This window comes from Recurvomyces mirabilis (genome assembly GCF_035927965.1).
Source record: "Recurvomyces mirabilis strain CCFEE 5264 chromosome Unknown scaffold_12, whole genome shotgun sequence".
Taxonomy (NCBI): domain Eukaryota; kingdom Fungi; phylum Ascomycota; class Dothideomycetes; order Mycosphaerellales; family Teratosphaeriaceae; genus Recurvomyces; species Recurvomyces mirabilis.
The window spans coordinates 684,177-704,125 of NW_027041946.1; the positions used below are offsets into that span (position 1 = coordinate 684,177).

At 52.6% G+C, this 19,949-nt stretch overlaps 10 protein-coding genes across 10 annotated transcripts; 7 read left to right on the plus strand and 3 right to left on the minus strand.

Annotated features, from left to right (window-relative positions):
* Positions 1–397: 397 nt before the first annotated feature.
* LTS14_005275 (uncharacterized protein) lies at positions 398–909 on the plus strand (the record flags this gene model as incomplete). The annotated part of the gene is made up of 2 exons (XM_064837973.1): positions 398–830; positions 893–909. 2 exons carry the CDS (start codon positions 398–400, stop codon positions 907–909), a joined length of 450 nt encoding a protein of 149 aa, XP_064694677.1.
* A 193-nt stretch (positions 910–1,102) lies between these two features.
* LTS14_005276 (uncharacterized protein) lies at positions 1,103–1,950 on the plus strand (the record flags this gene model as incomplete). Its single annotated transcript, XM_064837974.1, has 2 exons — positions 1,103–1,128; positions 1,179–1,950. 2 exons carry the CDS (start codon positions 1,103–1,105, stop codon positions 1,948–1,950), a joined length of 798 nt encoding a protein of 265 aa, XP_064694678.1.
* Positions 1,951–2,036: 86 nt separating this feature from the next.
* Positions 2,037–4,649, minus strand: IRC5 (putative ATPase; the record flags this gene model as incomplete). Its single annotated transcript, XM_064837975.1, has 2 exons — positions 2,037–2,550; positions 2,653–4,649. 2 exons carry the CDS (start codon positions 4,647–4,649, stop codon positions 2,037–2,039), a joined length of 2,511 nt encoding a protein of 836 aa, XP_064694679.1.
* A 1,050-nt stretch (positions 4,650–5,699) lies between these two features.
* LTS14_005278 (uncharacterized protein) lies at positions 5,700–6,416 on the plus strand (the record flags this gene model as incomplete). Its single annotated transcript, XM_064837976.1, has 2 exons — positions 5,700–6,240; positions 6,295–6,416. The coding sequence occupies 2 exons, from the start codon at positions 5,700–5,702 to the stop codon at positions 6,414–6,416; spliced, it is 663 nt and encodes a 220-aa protein (XP_064694680.1).
* An 821-nt stretch (positions 6,417–7,237) lies between these two features.
* LTS14_005279 (uncharacterized protein) lies at positions 7,238–8,941 on the plus strand (the record flags this gene model as incomplete). The annotated part of the gene is made up of 4 exons (XM_064837977.1): positions 7,238–7,307; positions 7,356–7,849; positions 7,900–8,765; positions 8,824–8,941. 4 exons carry the CDS (start codon positions 7,238–7,240, stop codon positions 8,939–8,941), a joined length of 1,548 nt encoding a protein of 515 aa, XP_064694681.1.
* Positions 8,942–9,299: 358 nt separating this feature from the next.
* On the plus strand, positions 9,300–10,275 carry LTS14_005280 (uncharacterized protein; the record flags this gene model as incomplete). Its single annotated transcript, XM_064837978.1, has 3 exons — positions 9,300–9,905; positions 9,968–10,055; positions 10,112–10,275. The coding sequence occupies 3 exons, from the start codon at positions 9,300–9,302 to the stop codon at positions 10,273–10,275; spliced, it is 858 nt and encodes a 285-aa protein (XP_064694682.1).
* Positions 10,276–10,311: 36 nt separating this feature from the next.
* Positions 10,312–11,892, minus strand: ACH1 (acetyl-CoA hydrolase; the record flags this gene model as incomplete). The annotated part of the gene is made up of 1 exon (XM_064837979.1): positions 10,312–11,892. One exon carries the CDS (start codon positions 11,890–11,892, stop codon positions 10,312–10,314), a length of 1,581 nt encoding a protein of 526 aa, XP_064694683.1.
* Positions 11,893–12,488: 596 nt separating this feature from the next.
* Positions 12,489–13,687, plus strand: LTS14_005282 (uncharacterized protein; the record flags this gene model as incomplete). The annotated part of the gene is made up of 2 exons (XM_064837980.1): positions 12,489–12,852; positions 13,254–13,687. 2 exons carry the CDS (start codon positions 12,489–12,491, stop codon positions 13,685–13,687), a joined length of 798 nt encoding a protein of 265 aa, XP_064694684.1.
* Positions 13,688–14,343: 656 nt separating this feature from the next.
* On the minus strand, positions 14,344–14,989 carry ats1 (FR47-like protein; the record flags this gene model as incomplete). Its single annotated transcript, XM_064837981.1, has 2 exons — positions 14,344–14,888; positions 14,944–14,989. The coding sequence occupies 2 exons, from the start codon at positions 14,987–14,989 to the stop codon at positions 14,344–14,346; spliced, it is 591 nt and encodes a 196-aa protein (XP_064694685.1).
* A 1,813-nt stretch (positions 14,990–16,802) lies between these two features.
* On the plus strand, positions 16,803–19,498 carry SWI6 (transcriptional regulator swi6; the record flags this gene model as incomplete). Its single annotated transcript, XM_064837982.1, has 2 exons — positions 16,803–16,949; positions 17,003–19,498. 2 exons carry the CDS (start codon positions 16,803–16,805, stop codon positions 19,496–19,498), a joined length of 2,643 nt encoding a protein of 880 aa, XP_064694686.1.
* Between the last annotated feature and the right edge of the window lie 451 nt (positions 19,499–19,949).

Below are 19,949 nucleotides of genomic sequence, written 5' to 3' on the forward strand. Positions count from 1 at the left end.
CTCTTGCCGTGCTCGTTGTACCGTGTCCATGGTTTGATAAAGTGGCTCGTGTGAGCACCTAAATTTTCAGGCTTTGAAGTTGAAGCTGGCGGACTGGTTGGCCCACGTCAGCCTTAGGGACCGCAATCGAGAAAGTCCTACCTTTCTGTGCCTTCGAGAACAGTTGAACGCAGAGCAGACAGGGACACTCTTCATAGTAACCCCCATTGAACCTACACGGTGTCTGAGATGGTAAAAGAGTGAGAAGAGGAGTCTTTTCGGCTGACAGAGGGACTGAATTGGTACCGTAAGAGTCAGATAAAAGATCCAGCTGGAACGATTTCGTCAGCTCCATCGCTCCGTTTCTGGTGACGATACCGTCGTCGCTCGAATATCAGCATCGTTTAGGGCCGCCATCATGGTCATCTCTACGCTGTACTTCTCGGCGCCAACATCAGCAGAAGCGTGGGCGACTGACCACCCTGCCATGAAGTTCTACTCCAAGTACGTCCAAGACTTTGGCAAAAGATTCGATACAACACAGCCGGATAGGTACTATGCCGATGACTGCAGAGTCACAATGCCAGACAACAGCATTATCGACATGAGCCAGGGCAGTCGAGGACTCTGGCAGTTCTTTGGTCGTGAACTGTATGGCATGTTCCCTAAGGTCGAGAGGGATCTGCTGAGCTTGATCATCGTTACGGACGATCAGAAGGGTACTCATGACATCCATATGCAGACGATCACAAGCCTGCATACTGGCAAGGGCAAAGTCGATGTACCGCAGTCTTTCACGTATACTCTTGGGGAAGCGGATGAAGGCAAAGGCACCAACGGACTACAGTTTCGTGCGTTGCGATGCTTTTACGATAGATCCTTAATTGCAAAAGCTAAAGAGGATTTATCCTAGCGAAGGGCAGCACTTGAGCGCAGTATCCAGGGCTGATGGAGGTGCCTTGAAAAGTTCTGGTCGAGTCCTGGTAGAGCCTTCTTTGTGCTAGACGTCACTTCATTGAAGCAAGCGGCTTCGTCATTCACCTTCTCCTTCTGTTTGTAAGAGCAAGCCTCATGCAGAGCTGTCCGGATCACCATACTTTGGGCAATTACACCTGCATATAGGATGGCACAACGATTCGACGAGAAGAGGTGAGCATGCCACATCGTCTTCATTCGAGCTCGCCACTGACTACAAGCAGCTTCTTCGACCAGGAGGCGTTCTCAGATGTTACAATCAAGTTTGGCGCACGGGAGCGGAGATGCCATCGCATGATCCTGTGCAGCAAGTCGAAATACTTTGCAGAGATGTGTGGGCCCAACAAGACCTTCGCAGAAGCGCAGCAGTCTGTTATTGAGCTCAAGGACGACGTGAACGAGGATGCAGTCGAAGCGATGCTCCGGTGGCTGTACACCTTTGACTACCAAACCCGCCAGAAGCCTTTGAAGGCGGAGCCGACTGCCGAATTCCATCTGGATGTGTGCGTGGTCGCCGACAAGTACCTTCTCACATGCCTCAGCGCCGAAGCTCTGTCCCGCTTACGTGTCAAGCTCGAAGTCCTTGCTGAGGCGCAGCTTACCGCGTTCATCGAACAGGTGTACTTCTCGGGTGTCGTTTACCCGGCAAACGTTGTTGCAGTCGTGGATGCTGTCAGAGACATCCGCTTGCGTGCCTTGTTGAAGCACGAAGCGTTCCGCAGCCTCATGCGCGGCGATACTGACCTGAGCATGTCGGTCGTAGACAGGCTCGTGCTCGATGGGGAGGGGAAAGAGATGAAAGCCATGTACGTCGGCAAGTGCAGCAAGTGTCCTCGCCTCCAGTTTGGCGAAGGCACAGGCATTTGGGTCTGCCCAGCTCGCGGCTGCCCAGGAACGGTGACCAAGCTGAAGGTTTGGCAAGAGCGAGAGGTCACGGACTGCCTAGCCAATGGATCGCCCGCCAGCCCTCAAGTTGCCGGTGCTACAGGTGTATGAGCGCAGCACTGATCTGAAGCAATCGGAAGAGGGTGGCGTTGGCAATACTGACGGCAGCGGAAAAAGTCGTACGATGGACGACAAGACTACTTCTGTAAACTCTCAAGCAACCCAACCCCATCCTTCTTAGTCTCCACAGCCTTGAACGCCTCCCCAACAGCGTCCTCTCCCTTCTTCGCCCTCGTAAAAGCCTCCTCACTCCTATCCGTCAAGATAGCCAACTCCCGATCACTCAGCAACACCTGCCCATCCGCAAAATCAATCCTCTCCCCATCATCCTTCCCCAACAGCTTCTGCAGCTCAGTGAAGTCCGCCCCAGCCACTTCCGCGCCCTTGCGGAAACGACCTTTTTGTATAACAAGCTTTTCCAGTCTCCGCTTACTGTCTGCTTTCTCGAGCAGCATTTGCTCTACTGTGCCTTTGGTTGCGAAGCGGTAGACGATCACGGGTCTCGTCTGACCGATACGATGAGCTCGGTCTTGTGCCTGTAAGTCCTGTTGCGGATTCCAATCGCTGTCGAAGAGGAGGACTGTATCTGCCGATGCCAGGTTGATGCCTTGACCTCCCGCACGGGTGGAAAGCAGAAAGATGTTGGTCTCACTATCGGCCTCGTTAAAAGACAGGATCTGCTCTTGTCGCTCTGATTGTGCTATTGAACCGTCTATGCGACATACTGGCTAGCCTCGCAATTCGCTGCAGTACGTCTCCAGCAGGTCGAGTTGTGTCTTGAATTGGGAGAAGATAAGCGTCTTGTGTCCTCGGCTGATCAATTCTGGTAGCAGCCGATCAAGTAGCAGCATCTTGCCGGACTCGGTGATCAGGCTCTCGTCTACAGGTGTGTTGTCGTTTAGATCGAAGGGATAGTAGAAGTTGTGTGGCGAGTTGCAACATTGTCGTAGCTGCATGATGGGATTCTGTAACTTCTTCTGCGAGATCTCGCGCTTGGCTAGTGCAAGTGTCTTGGATCGTTCCGTCTCTACTTCGTCCTGCTCCTCATCGTCTTCAAGGTTCGATGATGAGCCGTCTTCGAGCTGCTGGAAGTATTTCGTGTCCGACAACTCTTCATAGTTCTGGCTCTTTTTAGCTTTCCTCGTTTTTGCACTGGCACCATTGCTCATGGCAGGAGTTGACGCCCGGCTCGACTTTGCGCTCTTGTTTGGCGTGGACACATCGTCAAGAGCCTTGCGCTTGAGACTTCGACTGCGAACACTTGCTGGGGTTGACCTTCCACTAATGCTTTCGACCATCTTGTCCTCCAGGAAGCTACGACTGTTGCCCTCGAGGATAGCAGTGTATAGCTCTCGTTGCGTATGCGTTAGCGGTGCGTACAGCACATATTCGCGCTTCTTTGGTAATGAAGTCTCGACATCAGCCTTAACTCTACGCAGCAGAAAGGGCTTCAGAATAGCATGTAGACTGGTAACAAGAGTCTTCTGACGGTCCTCTGACAAGATCTGCTCGTATCCATTCTTCTCCTTCAACGAGCTGAAGTCGAACCATGATTCGAAGGACTCCAGCTTATCAAAGATATTGGGCATCAAGAAATGCAATAGCGACCACAACTCGGTGAGGTTATTCTGCAACGGTGTGCCAGTAATGAGAAGTCGATTCGCCGATTGATACGACTGCAGATCGCGAATGAGCTTACAGTCCAGATTCTTGATGCGGTGACCTTCGTCGATAATAATGAACTTCCAGCCATAATGCTGCAGGAATTTGCGGTCGTTCATACATATCTCGTAGCTGGTGCAGATGACCGGGAATGCTGGACTACTGGGGTTGCGCAGCCTTTTGTTCCGGATCTCTTCGCGTTCCTGCTTACTGCCATGATACAGCACAACCGGGATGTCCGGCGTCCATTTCGTGAACTCCGCGACCCAATTACTTGTCGTGCTCAGTGGTGCAGCAATCAAGAAAGGGCCATTTATCCCCTTCTCACGCAAGAAGGCAATAAAGGAGATCGTCTGGATCGTCTTTCCTAAACCCATCTCATCCGCAAGGATACCGTTCAAACCGTTCTCGTACAGAGATATCAGCCATTCAAGACCCTCGAGCTGATATGTCCGCATCAATCCACCAGTGACCATATCCGGCTGCTTGGCAGATCGCAGATCTTGCATACCAATGTCTCCAGGCTGGACATCAGCATCTTTGTTTTCGTCCGCGAGTGCCTCTGAGATCGATTGCTGCCCAGCTTTGGCTTGCACATCCTCCTTGTTGACATAATCAGATATCTTGCCATTCTTGCTACCTTTAGCTGTTCTACCACGGGTTGGAAGCTTCTTCTGAGGCGATGCTTGTTCGCTGTCGCCGGTCTCCTCCCGCGTGATTCCACCTCTGGTCGTCCTCTTCTGACTCTCTTGCGCTGCCTCCTCGGCTTTGGCTTCTCGCTTCGCAGCACGCTTCTTACTTCGGTCGTCTTTGGCCGTTTGTGCCTCTTCCTGCTGCGTCATCTGCTGTAGCATGATCGTGGAGTACAGCTTACTCTGACTGAGCAGGTACTCCAGCGCCTTGAACTTCGAGTCGACTGCTCCCGCGCCACCCTTGATCTCCTTCTCGCGCTCGGCCGCCAGCTTGCGCTCACGCTTCTCGCTCTCCTTGCGTCTTGCTTCTGCCATTCGTGCCTCTTCTTTCTGCATGATATCTGTTGGACCATCGTCGCGAGCCTCTGGCGATGTCGGTGGAGTGCTCTTCGCCATGTCTCCGGCTTCAGACGACATATCCATTGAAAGTCGTAGGTTTGCCACTGCTCGTCGGCTACGCTGCAATTCAAGAGTTCCAAAGCAGGCCAAATTCAGTGCACGATATATCCCGACCACATCCAAGAAGTCAGTATCGTCTGACGTTCGATCACGCCAAACCACTGCCTAGCATGTGTTAGACAGCAAAGACAAGATGGAAGCACAAGAGTACGACTACATTTGACGCGCGATAGTCGCGCTTTACGCGTAGATCTGGTTACCGAGATTTGAGATCTGGATCGGAGATCGATCCGATCCAATGACGTACCATTTCATCAAGTCGAAATCGTTAAATGCTACGCCGTCTCTAGGAGCCCTGTTCCCGTACGGTCCACGACGATGGAAAGAGCGCTGACGATGAGGAAATCTGTCTAAATAATAACAATACAGAGCTGGCGATAAAGCCTTATCCACGCTCACGTAGAGGTGTTTTCAGATATTTTCAGACCACATAGGCCTGAGAGTTGACAATGAGTCCGTCTTTAATTGGGAGTCGACACATCCTTCATGACTTGCAATGAACGGCGAGGTATCCTGCGCAGACAGTGGAAATTATTAAATCTAATTCAAGACAGCAAGCGCAGCTTCGAAGCCATGTGTCGTGAGCAAGTGCAAAACGAGAACCGCGTCACCAGCATGCTGACCAGGAGCGGTGGTTATAAAGCTTCTGTCAGGTAGAAGGTAGTCAATACCAGTCACAAAGAATGCTCTTGCCATCGAGCACCCATCTGCGTGTACTCAATGCTGCACTTAACCGTTGCTGGCTGTATCACCGGGGATATGGCTCTCCATCGGTCAAGCATGCTCGCCGTAGCAAACCCATTCACCATACCATTGACAGCATCACAGCCATCTTTATCCATGGTTCTTCTGCCAAATCAGACAGTACCAAGCATTCGCAAGTTCGATATCCAGCAGATCAGCAATAAGCACATATCACCAGTCAGAGTATTATGGAGCAGGTCTCAACGTCTGCTTTGTGAGTCCGAGAGCCAGCAAACAGCCAAGATGGCTGCTGTAAGAACACGATATGGACGTCTGACCAGCCATCGGACTACGGGTCCAGTGTTGGAGACAGAGGATAGTGCCGCCGATCGAGCTTTGATGCCACCGCCACCGCCACCACCACCAATCGCTCCAGGATTCGACATACCTTCGTTCTCGCCGCAGACCTTCATGATCTATCCCTGGCCATTTCCGCGACCACGCGACTTCACGAAACTCTATATCCATTACCGGGAGTGGAAGCAGCGAGAAGATGAAGAGAAAGTCAAGGATGTCATCCAAGACGGTGTAGATGAGTGGGCGGAGCTGGTGATAGATCCTGAATTTTACAGCTCCGAACAGGACATGCATTACAGCATGGGCAGAGTCTTTGTCAACCGAGCCAAGGTCGCTTTTTCGAAGGAGACGTCCTGGGAGAAATTCGTTTCCGACGAGACGACATGTACCGAGAATGACATCCCACTCCAGTATATGCTGAGAATGGCCATCTTTGAGAGATTTGCAGTCAGATTGTGTAACGAAATATGGTCGGAGGAGTTTCCAGGTGCGCCATATATCTCGTTTGAGACGCGTTCAGATCATGCTGACTTGTGAGCAGGGCCGACGTGGAGACCCGCTCCGGCGCAAGGAAGGAAGGATAGCAAGACAAAATTCATCTTGCATGGTCCGAGGAAGCCAGAAGAGCAGTCCTCTCCTTCACCAATTCATCCATCTGGATGACTCAGGACCATGCGTCAGACGATCGTTTATTGAACGAGTTGGGGTCAGTGGTCGCAACCTCCCCTTTCACTCCATCGAAACGCCAGTCGTTGTCTCAGTCTCACGATCACGCCTGTGGGATGTGGTAGCAAAACATGGTCGCATGCTCGTCAACTTTCATGGCTGCCAGATCCGATGTCTTGTGAACAGCAGACTGTCGTACCTTTTGTCAGACAAAGACGAAGGAGGTCTCGGGAAGAGTGATGCGCGGCCCCACCCTTTCAGCACGTTTTCGTCCACATTCCCGACGACACCTCCACAATCTATGCTGCTTTGCCTCTCGTGTTACACTCTAGCTTCCTTCAGTACGATGCGCACGCATACCGAGACCGTACTACGTCAACATACTACTGTACCTGCATACCCCGCCTTATAGCGAGTCGTGAGTCGTCTGACTGCAGACCCCATTGTGTTCCTGGCGCCGAATTGGCTTTATGTCTGTCGTCATCCCCAGCCATGAGATGAATCGAACTTGCCAATACTAGCAGAAAGTGTAGCTGTGAGACAATGACCATGGGTGTGCTTACTATACTACACTAGGTCCTCCACGGCACAGCAGGCTCGTACTCCCTCATGTACTACGAAGTAGGAAAGTCGCAACGGACCAGGAACATCGCCCAAGCCCCGCGTTCTGTGCATGCGGCAACCGGATAGGCACTGGCGATCGTCACTAGGCATACATGATCAAGTAAGTACAAAAGGTTACTTGTAAGCCATCCTGCCGCCTTTCGCTGCTGTCTTGAACTATTCTATACCATACAGTGCATGCATACCGCGCGATCATGAGAAACAACATCATCACCACTGCGTTAGCTGTAGCAACAGCAGTATATGCTGACTGCCCGGACTATTGTAAGCCGACCAGTAAGCCAGCGATTTGAAGGTGCTGACTCTAGACAGTGTCCTATGCGCTTGTGCCTCATGGTCCATTCTCTGGAGGCACTTACAACCTCAGCTACATGCGACCAGACCCAGCTTGCCGTACCTTTAACTCAACGATTGTCGAGAGCGCCGTCACAAACATCTCCAACCTGATCACAGACCCGGATCTGAAGCGTCTGTTCGTCAACAGCTACCCGAACACCCTGGACACTGCCATCAAATGGAAGGGCACCGCCAACGGATCCGACGAGGAGCTCACATTTGTCATCACCGGCGACATCAATGCCATGTGGCTGCGTGACTCGGCAAATCAGATGCAGTCCTACCTTCCGTTACTCACTGCTAGCGATGCTTACAACTCTCTGGCTTCGCTGTACCGTGGTGTGATCAACCTCCAAGCTCGGTACCTCCTCATCGATCCGTACTGCAACAGCTTCCAGCCACCGATCGAGTCTGGCGTCAGTCCGTCTCCCAACCCTTCCGCAAGCGACGACACCGTCAGGCCCAACTACGTGAGCTACACCATCGGATGCGGCTGAGCCTTGGCTGACTATGCCCATAGACCAACACCTCCATCTTCGAATGCAAGTACGAGCTCGACTCTCTCGCAGCTTTCCTCGAAGTCTCGTCAAATTACTACAATGCAACTCAAGACGCCACATTCTTCAAGAAGTATCAGTGGGTCGACGCCGTCGAGACGATTCTGCAAGTCGCAACAAACATGACTGTCCCAACATACACCGCGGATGGCAACGTCAGCGTGCTGTCATACTCTTTCACCCGCCTAACGAATCGAGCCTCTGAGACCACCGAGAACGGCGGCCTGGGCAACCCTTTCAACAACGGCACAGGCTTGATCCGGTCCTTCTTCAGGCCTTCGGATGATGCGACTATCTTCCAGGGGTTTATTCCTGCCAATATGATGTTCTCTAGGTACCTCGCATCTGCCTCTCTCATTGCGGCGGCCATTGGCGAGAACGACCTGGCGCAACGAATGTCATGCATGGCATCCGGACTTCGAGACGCGATCACCGCCTCTGGAATTGTTACGACCAGATCGGGTGGGCAGATATACGCATACGAGGTCGATGGCTACATGGGCCACAACATCATGGACGACGCCAACATCCCATCTCTCCTTGCGGCACCATTCTTCGGCTACCTTGATGTCAACGATACGGTGTACCAAAACACTCGCCAACTTATCCTGAGCGCACAGAACCCGTACTTCATGCGAGGGCCAGATATCAGCGCCATTGGCGGAGCACACGATGGACCAGGTTATGCTTGGCCTATGGCGGCGATTGTTCGCATCCTGACCAGCAACGATGATGCTGAAATCACGCAGCAGCTACAAGAGATCGTGAGCACGACTGATGGACTTGGGCTCATCCACGAGTCGATCAATACCTACAACATCAGCGATTGGTAAGGCTTCCTCAGCCCTCATTGTTTCCGACTTATTAGATGCTAATGCCGATGTTAGGACTCGACAATGGTTCTCCTGGGCCAACGGCTTGTTCGGGCAAATGGTGCTTGATTTAGAAGACAGGAAGCCCGAGCTGTTGAAGCAGAGCTTCCAAGGGAACAGCAGCACCGCGTGATGGAGTCTTAGAGGTATGGGTGCCCTAGGGCTTCGGAGAGTGTTTCGAGGCAGAGCTCTTCCCTTGGCGAATCGTTCCTAACAAGCCTTGCACCGTAGCGAGGTAGCAGGTGTTTTAATCTCCGTCAGTTCTCCATCGCCTCAACACATCTCAGCAGAAGTCATTTGTAAAGTCTATTCGTTGTGGTGCTCGGAGATAACGGTGGACATACTCTTTTTCCTACGTCATGCACAATCCACATCAGTCTCGCTCAAATAACATATGAAGGTGTTATTGATTAGCAAGATCCTCTGTCCCCTGTCTCTCTTACAACAATACAGTTGTATAACACAGTAGCACACCAAGCAAACTATCCACAATGGCACCTCAAGTCTTTCTAATTACTGGCACCTCGACGGGGTTCGGCAACGAACTCGTCAAAAAGTGTCTGGAGGAGGGCGATAAAGTAGTCGCCACAGCACGTAGCTCATCGAAGCTGAAGTTTGACGGGACAACCAAAGACAACTACCTCGCGCTCGACCTAGACGTCACCGAACAGAAATCCATCGACGCCGCCTTCGACGCCGCCATCAAACAATTCGGCCGCATCGACGTCGTAGTCAACAACGCCGGCTACGGCCTCTCAGGCGAATTCGAATCCGTCTCTGACAACCAAGCTCGCACCCAAATGGAAGTCAACTTCTTCGGTCTCCTGAGCGTGACTCGGAAAGCCCTGAGCGTAATGCGAGAGGTCAATAAACCCTGCGGAGGCAAGATTCAACAGATCACTTCCATTGGTGGGCAGCGTGGTGTCCCGACTTTCTCGATCTATTGTGCGAGTAAGTGGGCGGTGGAGGGCTTCACGGAGGCGTTGAGTCAGGAGTTGAAGCCTGAGTGGAATATTCATTTGACTTGTATTGAGCCCGGTGGGTTCAGGACGGATTGGGCTGGGCGGTCGATGGTTTTTGGGGAGGAGAAGAATGCTGTGAGTTGACTCTCTCTCTCTCCCTCTCAAACCAAGAGGATGGCTTATGCTGATGTGATTAGGCGTACGAACACATCAACGCCGAGAAGACTATGGGGGAGCGACATGGGACGCAGGCCGGAGACCCAGCCAAGGGTGCTAGAGCAATGTGTAAGCCATCCCACCATGATAACATCGAACTCACCAAAATATTGACGTCTATGCAGGGGAGTTTGCAAAGATGGATACGCCACCTTTACGTATGGTCATTGGCTCCGACGCCTATACTGCGATGCAGAACAAGATCAAGACATACACCGAGCTCTATGGCTCAAAGTACGAGAAGATTGCCAACTCCACCGATGTCGATGGCTACAAGCGTCCTTCATAGGCTACATATATCCTCAAGCAGTATGATCTGAAGAGATCATCCCCAGGTCGGGAGTTTCATCGTCCCATGGTCGTTCAAATGCTTATGCATATCAAAAGCGTTCCAAAGCAAGTGCGGTTCATGACCCCATCCCTTCCTGAGGCATTCAAACTCGGCCTTATCGAAGTAGTCCTGCAGGATAGGTCGATATTCCGGGTGCGCGCACTTCTTGATAATCTCCCTCGCTCGCTCTCGAGGTGACATACCCCGAACATCGGCAAAGCCTTGCTCGGTGACGACCATATCGAGATCGTGTTCCGTCTGGTCGACGTGCGTACACATGGGTACTATGCAAGATATTCCATGAGGGTCGTTCTTCGTGGGACGGGTGGAGGGCGTGTGCATGATGCTGTACTTGCCGCTACGAAGAAAGTCCGCCGACCCGCCAAGACCGTTCAGCATGCGAGATCCCATCACACATGTACTGTTTGCATGCGCATAGATGTCCACTTCGATTGGTGTGTTCATTGCTATGATTCCAAGGCGTCTGATGATCTCAGGGCTGTTACTGACCTGTTGAGAGCGCAGGAGGAGCTTGGGAGCGTAAGCCTCGTACTGCTTGTAAAACCTCTCGAATCCGTCAGGTGAGAAGCGAATGGAAGTCGCGGTAGCAAAGTCGAGATTCCCACTGTCAAACAAGTCAAGGAAGCTATCTTGAAGTACTTCAGTCCAGACTTTGAGATTCTTGAAGTTGGCACCACCTGAAGCGAGACCACCGACGACGGCATTAGCAATATTACCAATTCCGCTTTGTATGGGCAACAAGTTCTCTGGCAATCTTCCATGCTGGACCTCATGTTTCAGGAACTCGATCAAGTTTGCTGCAATAGCTCGCGAGGTTTCGTCCTCGGGTGCGTTCGGTTGCGTCTGGTCAGCGTAGTCAGACTCGACGATGGCAACCACTCTTTCTGGATCGACCGGTATATGCGGTGTGCCTATCTTGTCCTCTGGCGACATGATAAGATATGGTTTCCTTCTCGGCGGCAGGTCGGTCATGGTAATATCGTGAAGACCTTCTAGAGACGGCGAGGCTGTGTTGACTTCGATGATGATTTTGTCCGCCATCTGGATGATCTCGGGAGATGCTCCGACACTGGCCCCGGGAATGATGCCACCATCTTCTGTGATTGCAGATGCCTCCACGATTGCAACATCCAGCCTGTTGTTCTCCTTGTGTTTGGTGTAGAAGCCGTACATCAGATCCACGGGAAACATGGATAGATGCTTGTCGAAGAACTTGATATTGCCATTGTTGATGCCCTTTGCGATCTCCTTACCAACTTGGTGGGGAGCTCGTCGCTCAATCATGTTGTTGCGAGCCCATCTGTTCTCTGTCTCTGAGCCCGACGAAGCTCCGACGAAGAGGTTGTACTTGAGTTGACCTTGAAGGCCATTCTTCTCGACATGAGCGGCCAAGGCGGTTGGGACTTTCTTGGGATAACCGACACCTGTGAAGCCTGACCATCCGATGTATGAGTTGTGTGGGAAGAGATCGATAAGGTCTTCTGCTTGGGCGAGCTTTTTCAAGTAGCTTGGTCGACGGACTCTACTCTTGAGCAGAGTACTCGCGGTAGCCATTTCACGATGTCAACGGGGAACACATACGATATATGTGCGACCTCAACAATATCGTTCACCTACCACTCTCATATACAGACCATCGGTCATTTATTACGAATCTCACCATCTGATACCTGGCAGCTCCGTAGTGACGAAAGAGTGATCGGCCCGGGCGTTTTATAGCTCCGTTTGCTGCAGGGGTATGAAAGCTTCTTTTCCTTCACATGTTGCCAAGCTCCCTCCCTTGCATATACCAACGTCCATGATCCGGGTGCGGAGCCGATAGACTTCTGGTGAGCATTGTCTGTGAACGGCAGGGTGGTAGTACAAAAGCATGTGAGAGCTGGTAGGAGTCTGAAATCACCCCCCTTCACGTGTTTCCGTACTCTCACACCTATATATCACAACCCCATCAATCACCCATCTCATCTCATCTCATCATCCACAAGATGGCATCAACAGGAAACCTTTGGTGGATGACGCCTTTACAGGCCGTCGCGACACTCGGCGCTGCGGTCAATTTCGGTGTGTATAGTAACAAGAAGTCCAAGAGACGATGACAAGAAAGCTTACAACATACCACAGGTGGCTCTGCTCTTCAATCACCTCTCATCATGCCTATGCTCCAGCTCCCTTCCGTCCCTGCTCACCACGCCGGCAAGATGACCGACTACCTCCTCCACAACAGCGAGCACTTCTTCCCACCCCTGAACGCCGTCTGCACTCTCAGCAATCTGGCCGTCACAGTGACCGCATTCTTGTACCGCGATTCGTCTCGTGTGGCTGCTGAGAAGCTTCCCTACGTAGCAACGTGCTTTGGTATGAGCATTGCGACGACTGCGTATGCCTTGTTGATCATGGTGCCCATGAACAGGCGTATGGGTGTTATGGCGAAGAACCTGGAGGTCAACAACAGTGATGATAAGAGTGAGAAGGAGTTGAGGCAGTTGCAGAAGAAGTGGACGGCCCTTAATTATGGTATGCTTGCAGATGACTTCTCAATTGCAGATTCGTGAATGCTAACACGATAGCAGGTCGCGCGTCCTTGATGATCGGCTCAGCCATCTTGGGCATGTACGCCTTGCTGCTCGACGGCTCAGTGCTTCGTCTCTAGAGACACATGTCCAAGGTTGGCAGGGATAGTGTTGCGATGTTGTCCCAGCTCGGATTCTCTTAACTACTGTATTATATGATACACTCGATAGATATTTGGAAACTGTAACAACACCATCTTTCAACACTCCCTCCATCCCTCTGAGCCACTAACTCCGACCATGCCGCTCACAAGAACGCAACAGCAACCATCCCGACCGCACCAAGTACCAATGGCGCAGCCGTAGCAACAGCTAATGCCTGAGAAGTACTCGACGCACTAGCAGCACTCGCCGCCGACCCAGTAGCACTAGTCGAAGCCTTACTCGCACTGCTCAAATATGAGCTCGCACTCGCATCCGCAGCCGTCAACCTCGAACTCAACGAACTAGCCTCCGCACTCAAGGAACTCGCCTCAGCCCCCGAAGCTGTCTTGGCTTCGGATGAAAGGGCTGATATCTCCGAAGACGCCATGGCGTTCGCGCTGGAAATGAGGGAGCCGGCGTCTAGACCCGAAGTCGCGGAGGCGATGGCGGCGGAGAGGGAGGAGTCGGCTGTGATGAGGGCGGAGGAGGCGGCGGCTAGGTTCGAGGTGACTTGGGATTGGATTGAGGAGGCGAGGTCGCTGGGAAGGCCGGAGGAGGCAGCGGCTAGGTTGGAGGAGACTTGGGATTGGATTGAGGCGGCTAGGTCGGTGGTGGTTTGGGCGGAGGCGGTGTAGGCGGTCAGGCCGGTGAGGATGAGGGTTGAGGTGCGCATGGTGGAGATGTGTTTTGATTGACTGATTGTGTTGTATTGCGGTGATGTTTGGTTGATATTCTTGTTTATATTGGACTTTGAAACGAGCAGAGAGCGACTCTACCAGTGGGCAGATTCACTGTTATATACTCGTCCCTACCAAACGCGCATCACTGCGACCACCTGATCTCACATGTAACACCGCCCCCTTGAGCATCGGGCATGCTTCGCGCACGAAAGAACCAATGTCGATCAAACCATCGGCTTCCCCAACTCGGCAAAAGACTCAACGCAATGTGCCTCATGAAGCCAAAGCGCTCGCATCCTGCGAGTTGTAAGCAAGGTACCGGCTGAAACTGTATTTCAGCTTATATACACGCGTTGGCGAATTATTGGGGCGGATGTTTGATGCGAGAGGAGGATCAACGGGGGAAGGATTTCTAGCGTGCGTGGGCTGAGACTGAGACTTGCGAATTTGGTCACGAGACACGATGACGAGGTTGGAGTGAAGCAGCAGTACGGGGCGCTGTTTCGAAAGTGACGTACGATACAGAAGGGAAGGCGTCATGTAACGTAGTTAGAAGAGCAGAACACGATATCGTGAATGCCGAAGTCTAGAGGTCTAAACCCGTTAAGCATCTAGGAATGCCCATTCGTCTGTCCATTGGTCTGCCCATTAGCCTTCCCCATAGCCATCTTCTCCAGCTCCTGCCCATCCAGCCGTAGTCCAACCCACCCCTTCATCTGCTTAGCACCTAGACCATCATAAAACTTCAAACTACTCTCATTCCACTCCAGACAATTCCACTCCAGCCTCTTCCCCCCAATCTTCAACGTCTCTTTCGCCAGCGCCTGGATCAATAACTTGCCGTACCCTCTCCCTCTGTACTCGGGACGAACGTATAGATCTTCGAGGTGGACGCCCGGACGGCCGGTCCACGTGGAGTAGTTGGTGAAGTACATTGCCATACCTGCTACTGCGGAGGGCTTATCGTTCGTGCCGGATGTGGGGGTGGAGGGAAGGCGGAGGATGAGTGTCTTGGCATAGCCGGGGTTGGTATGTGTGGCAGGTGAGTCGGCGAAGGTGAGGGTTTGTCTGAGGGTGTCTTCTGTGGCTTCGACGGCATCGAGGGCTTTTTCGTAAGAGGCGAGTTCGCAGATCATGGCATGGATTTCGTGGACATCTGTGAGTATGGTCGTTAGTGCTGCGTGTGTAGAGTAATGTTGAGGATGCAGTACCATCTGTTGTCGCCAACGTTATGCTTGGTTGCTGAGAAGAATCCATTATGGTAGTCGCGTAGGAGTGATCGAGTTGCGTTGGAAGTATACCAGGTAAAGCTGTCAGCCGGTCTGGTCTATTTGGGTCGAATATTGAGCGAAAGAATGTCGACCATGTACTTTGCAAGGGCGTATGCGATCCACGACTCGCATGGGCTTGCCAAGTCGTACCTGCATCCACATTCTCCAGACTCTCGGGTACTCGCGGCCTAAGCTCCGATGACAGATGAAAACTGGTCTATCGTACTCGGCTCAAGCATTGCGATTACTAACAGTAACGTCAGGAGTAGAAGGAAACTGCTTCCCTCCCAATGATGCGTTGTCGAGCAGGGCCTGCTCACCCCATCCGACCTTCCAGCCTAATATCTTGCAATCCCATTCCATGACAGGACATTGAGCGAAGACCTGACTCCATAAATGCCGCATGTATCGTGGGATCAGCCGGTGAGCTTCGCGATTGCCAAATGCCAGTCTGGGAGATGTCTTGCCGTACATGACTGCCATCTCGAGAGCGCTCTGTCGTGCAAGTCCGGCCGGTGTTCTTCTCGGAATGAAAGCTTCACGCTTCCTGCCTGTCGCAAGATCGAAGAGACGCTTCCACTCTGTTCTCGGTAGTGGTGGATGCGTCCTCTCTAGCACCCCTGCATACCAAGCTTTCGTCTGTGTCTTCACGCGTACGAGTGGCATGGGTCGATGCCATGCATTGTGCTCTTCGATCCGTGGCTGTAGCCTGCGAAGTACTGGTCTAGTTAAGTGCGGTGGCGGTGATTGGATTGTAGACTCCAGGAGCGCACGCATCTGCGGTGTGAAGTCGGGCACGTAAGCTGACCACGCGCCTTGATTGACTTGTGCAGCACCCGGTCCACGTCCTGAGGATACAGGAGTGGCAGTCTGCTCTTGGCTGCCATATTTCATTGCCTCCGTCAGAGACCTCGAGGAAGTATTGAGAATGGTCTTGCCTGCAGGTGAGTCACCTTTAGGCATGAGTGGCAGCATGAGCTCGTGTCTCCGCTTGCCAGTCCGTCCATACGCCATGAGCAATATCTTGAGGAGCGGCTTTCTCTCGCCTTCATTCGCACGTCTCAATGTACCCAGTCCTTGTCGAGCCTCATGCAACTTCGAGCGCCCGCGTTGGTCGTAGGTTGGATCATGTTGAAGCGCCGAAGCCTTCTCACTATACCTCTCGAATCGAGCTCTCATGTATCCACGCATCCATTGCCGGGCGAAGCTGTCCGGAAGGTAGGTGCATTCTCGCAGTAGCCCTCGGAATAAGTGTCTTGACTCTCTGGCTAGGTCTATGTCTTGATGGATAGTGATAGGGGGAGCGCGTGGACCGCTCGGTGTCGCAGTTGTGCCATCGCTGCTGTACCTGACTGCAGCTTGGTACGCATGTCTAGTGTCATACACATGCCTCGGATGCCATCTCCGTACAGTGCATGGCGGTCTGCAATACTGCCATCGCTGCATATGTGGACAGCATGAGCATCGCTTGGTGTATCGTAAAGAGTTTCACGTGACGACCAATCATTGCTGGTCGCAAGCACAGACCACCCCGGCCCGCTCAATTAGCCTCACGACGCGTTCTCGATATCGCGACCGCGACGAGAAGAAGACTGACGCACTCCGAGGCTAGACTAGCGACTGGACACCCACAGCGAGTATATAGACCTGCATGACCTCACGAGCTATACTACTACACACACAAGGGAATGGCGACAGCCACAATCGCCGCAATGCATCCACCTACACCCCAGCAGTCCTTCTCCCAGAGCCAACCCACTCAACCGCACGGCATGCCTGGATATGGCCACAGTTACAACATGTCCTTCGAGTCGCCGTCGCATAGCCAGCCCGTATACTCTCAGAGCTTCCCGAATGGACCGGTGTCGAATCCAGGCTATGCGCGCAGCTTTGGCGAGAGCTATGGGCAGGGCCGAGGATATGGCGAGAAGCCTCAGATATATACTGTGAGTGAACGAAGGTAGTATCCCATGATCAGCAAGCACTGATACGAACACAGGCCGTGTATTCTGGAGTATCTGTATATGAAATGGAGGTCGCTGGCGTGGCCTGTATGAGAAGACGCAGCGACGGCTGGCTGAATGCGACCCAGATACTGAAGATCGCTGGTGTCGACAAAGGCAAGCGGACCAAGATATTGGAAAAGGAGATCCTACCAGGCGAACATGAGAAGGTACAGGGCGGCTACGGCAAGTACCAAGGCACCTGGATCAGTTATCGCCGAGGACGGGAATTCTGCAGACAGTATGGCGTGGAAGATATTTTGCGACCACTTCTGGAATACGACATCTCCTCAGACGGCTCTGGAGGCCAAGGCCAGGAAACTCCGACCAAGGAACAAGCCATGGCTGCAAACCGCAAGCGCATTTATCAGCCCGCTGTGGATGGCGGCAGACCGCAAGGACCAGTAAGCAACGGCACATTCTTCCAGAATATATCACCCACATCTTCAGTCGCCTTGGCAGCAATGAACAAGGCCGCACGTATTCACTCACCCGCTCCACGACCCGCCAGTGCACAAAGGCTGGGGAACATGCGAAACCCATCTCAATCAGATATGTTCCCGGGAGGCAGTCAACAAAGCCAAGGTAGCTTCATTGACGACTCTGGCTATGGCACGCAGCAGAATGGATCTGAGCCACCACGAAAGCGCATGCGACAAGACAGCCAGGACGGCATGGCTCCTCCGGCACTGCCACTCGATGCATCCATGCGATCCGCTAGTCCGACTGAGCCAAGCGAGAGCTTCATGTACGACAGCAATCAGCAGCCGCAGGAGTTCGGTAGCTCTGGCGAACCAGTCACGCTTCCGCCTTTGCCCGCACCACAGACTGACGAGGAAGAGGAGAAGTACCATCTCATCCTGGACCTGTTGTCTGATGCTGGTGGCCTTGATTATGCTTCGCATGATGCCATCAAGAAACTCTCCGGCGAGGAGCTCAATATGCCACTCGACCACTCTGCCAACAACGCCGTGCATTGGGCCGCAACGATGGGAAAGTTATCCTTGCTCAAACTGCTCATCAGCAGAGGTGCAAACATCTGGCGAGGTAATGCTGCAGGCCAGTCGCCTCTTGTCAGCGCTGTGCTCGTCGCGAATTGCTGGGACAAAACATGCTTTCCCGAGCTACTCGAGCTACTAGGTCCTTTGATAGAGGTGCGAGATGCTCAGGGAAGGACGATACTCCACCACATTGCCGTCTCGTCAGCCATCAAGGGTAGGGCACCAGCCAGTAAATACTATCTGGAGGCTTTGCTGGAGTATCTCGTTCGTATCGGCACGCAAACGAGCAACTCTGCTGCGACCGCGACTTCACTGGCTGCTGCGGCCGTGGCAAGCATGAAAGCCCAAGCAAATGGCGATCCTTCGAGCCAAGATTCGATAGCTTCGACCGCGAATAAGCAGGGAGCCGTCAGTCTTGTTCGTTTCCTATCACACATTGTCAATGCACGAGACAAGGCCGGTAACACCGCTCTGAATTTGGTTGCACGTATTGGCAATCGAAGTATAATCCAGCAATTACTCGAGATCCATGCGGACCCAAGTATTGCCAACTATAAGGGTGTGAGTGCCAAGAGCTTCGGCATAGGCATCGAGTCTGGAGAACAGCCTAGCATTGGAAATGGCTCTGCAAGTCAACAGCTTCCGCAGAGCCTGCCACCTACGCAAGAGATGGTGGGCAGAGACGGTGAGGGAGGAGAGGCTGAGATCAATGACAGTCAAATTGAGGAGATGAGTCAGGATGTGGTGGAGTGTAAGCTATCATTCAATCCCCCCAAAGTCTGGAAATTTGCTAATATCTACCCAGCAATGACCGCAATGCTCACCCAGAATCTCAACTCGCACAAAGAGACTCTTCGACTCCGGACAGAACAAGTTGATCGCCTGAACGAACAGATCCGCGAGCTCAGCGCACTGCAAAAAGCGGACCTGGAGCGGCTACAAGCACTGAAAGACAGAGTGAAGCTGCGCTCAGAACGACAAGCCAAAATCACGAATCTCAAGCGCGCCGTCCACGAACGTCGAAATGCTGTGAAGCCGAACAGAAAACGTGGAGCTCCTGCCCAGCAGCAGCAGCTAGAGCAAGAGATGATCGACGATCGCGGCCATGAGATCTTATCCCACGCTTCACCTAATGGTGACTCGCACCTAACTCGAGACCAACACACCTACCTCACTAACAACCCCCATCTCGCCTCCTCCGCACCAAAACAGCTACACTCCCGCATCTCAGCCTACGAAACCCACAACTCCGCCCTTCAGGACCAAGCGACCGATCTCGCTTCCCGAAGTAGTGAGCTAGAAGCTACATACCGCAAAGTCGTCTCCCTGTGCACCGGTGTGCCGGAAGAGAGGGTCGAGGAGAATCTAGGGGCGTTGGTGGCGGCTGTGGAGAGCGAGAGGGGGGTTTTGGGGGAAGGGGAGGTGGGGAGGGTGAGGGAGTTTTTGAAGAGGGTTGATGGGCAGGCGGTTGGGGGTGTTGGGGATAGTTGAGGGGTTTGTGGTAGATTATGTTTGTATGAAATGTTTTATGATCTTAGGGTGGGTTGCCGTTACTGTGCGGCGATTACTTCGAGTGATGTTCTGGTGCACTAGATCTTTTAGGACGCTCTTGCATGGCCGAAATATAGGCAGGAAGGATTCCTCCATGACAATCTCTCCTGCCGACGGGAACCCTATCCAATACTCCTTGTTTTGCGCCCGCCGCCCATCTCGGAGAACTGGAACACACATATATCTCAGGTTACATTTTCGGTCTTTGCACAGGAAATACGATTGCTACGCTCCAGCACAGACACTTTCGCGACTATTCAATCACAAAAAACAGCTTTACGATGGTGTTCACTTCACCACAGCAGTTGACACCTCAGGTCTCTCCCTTCACTCAAATCGAACCCCTGATGACTGGTCAGATTGGTACTTCTAAATATGCCGCCATGGACTC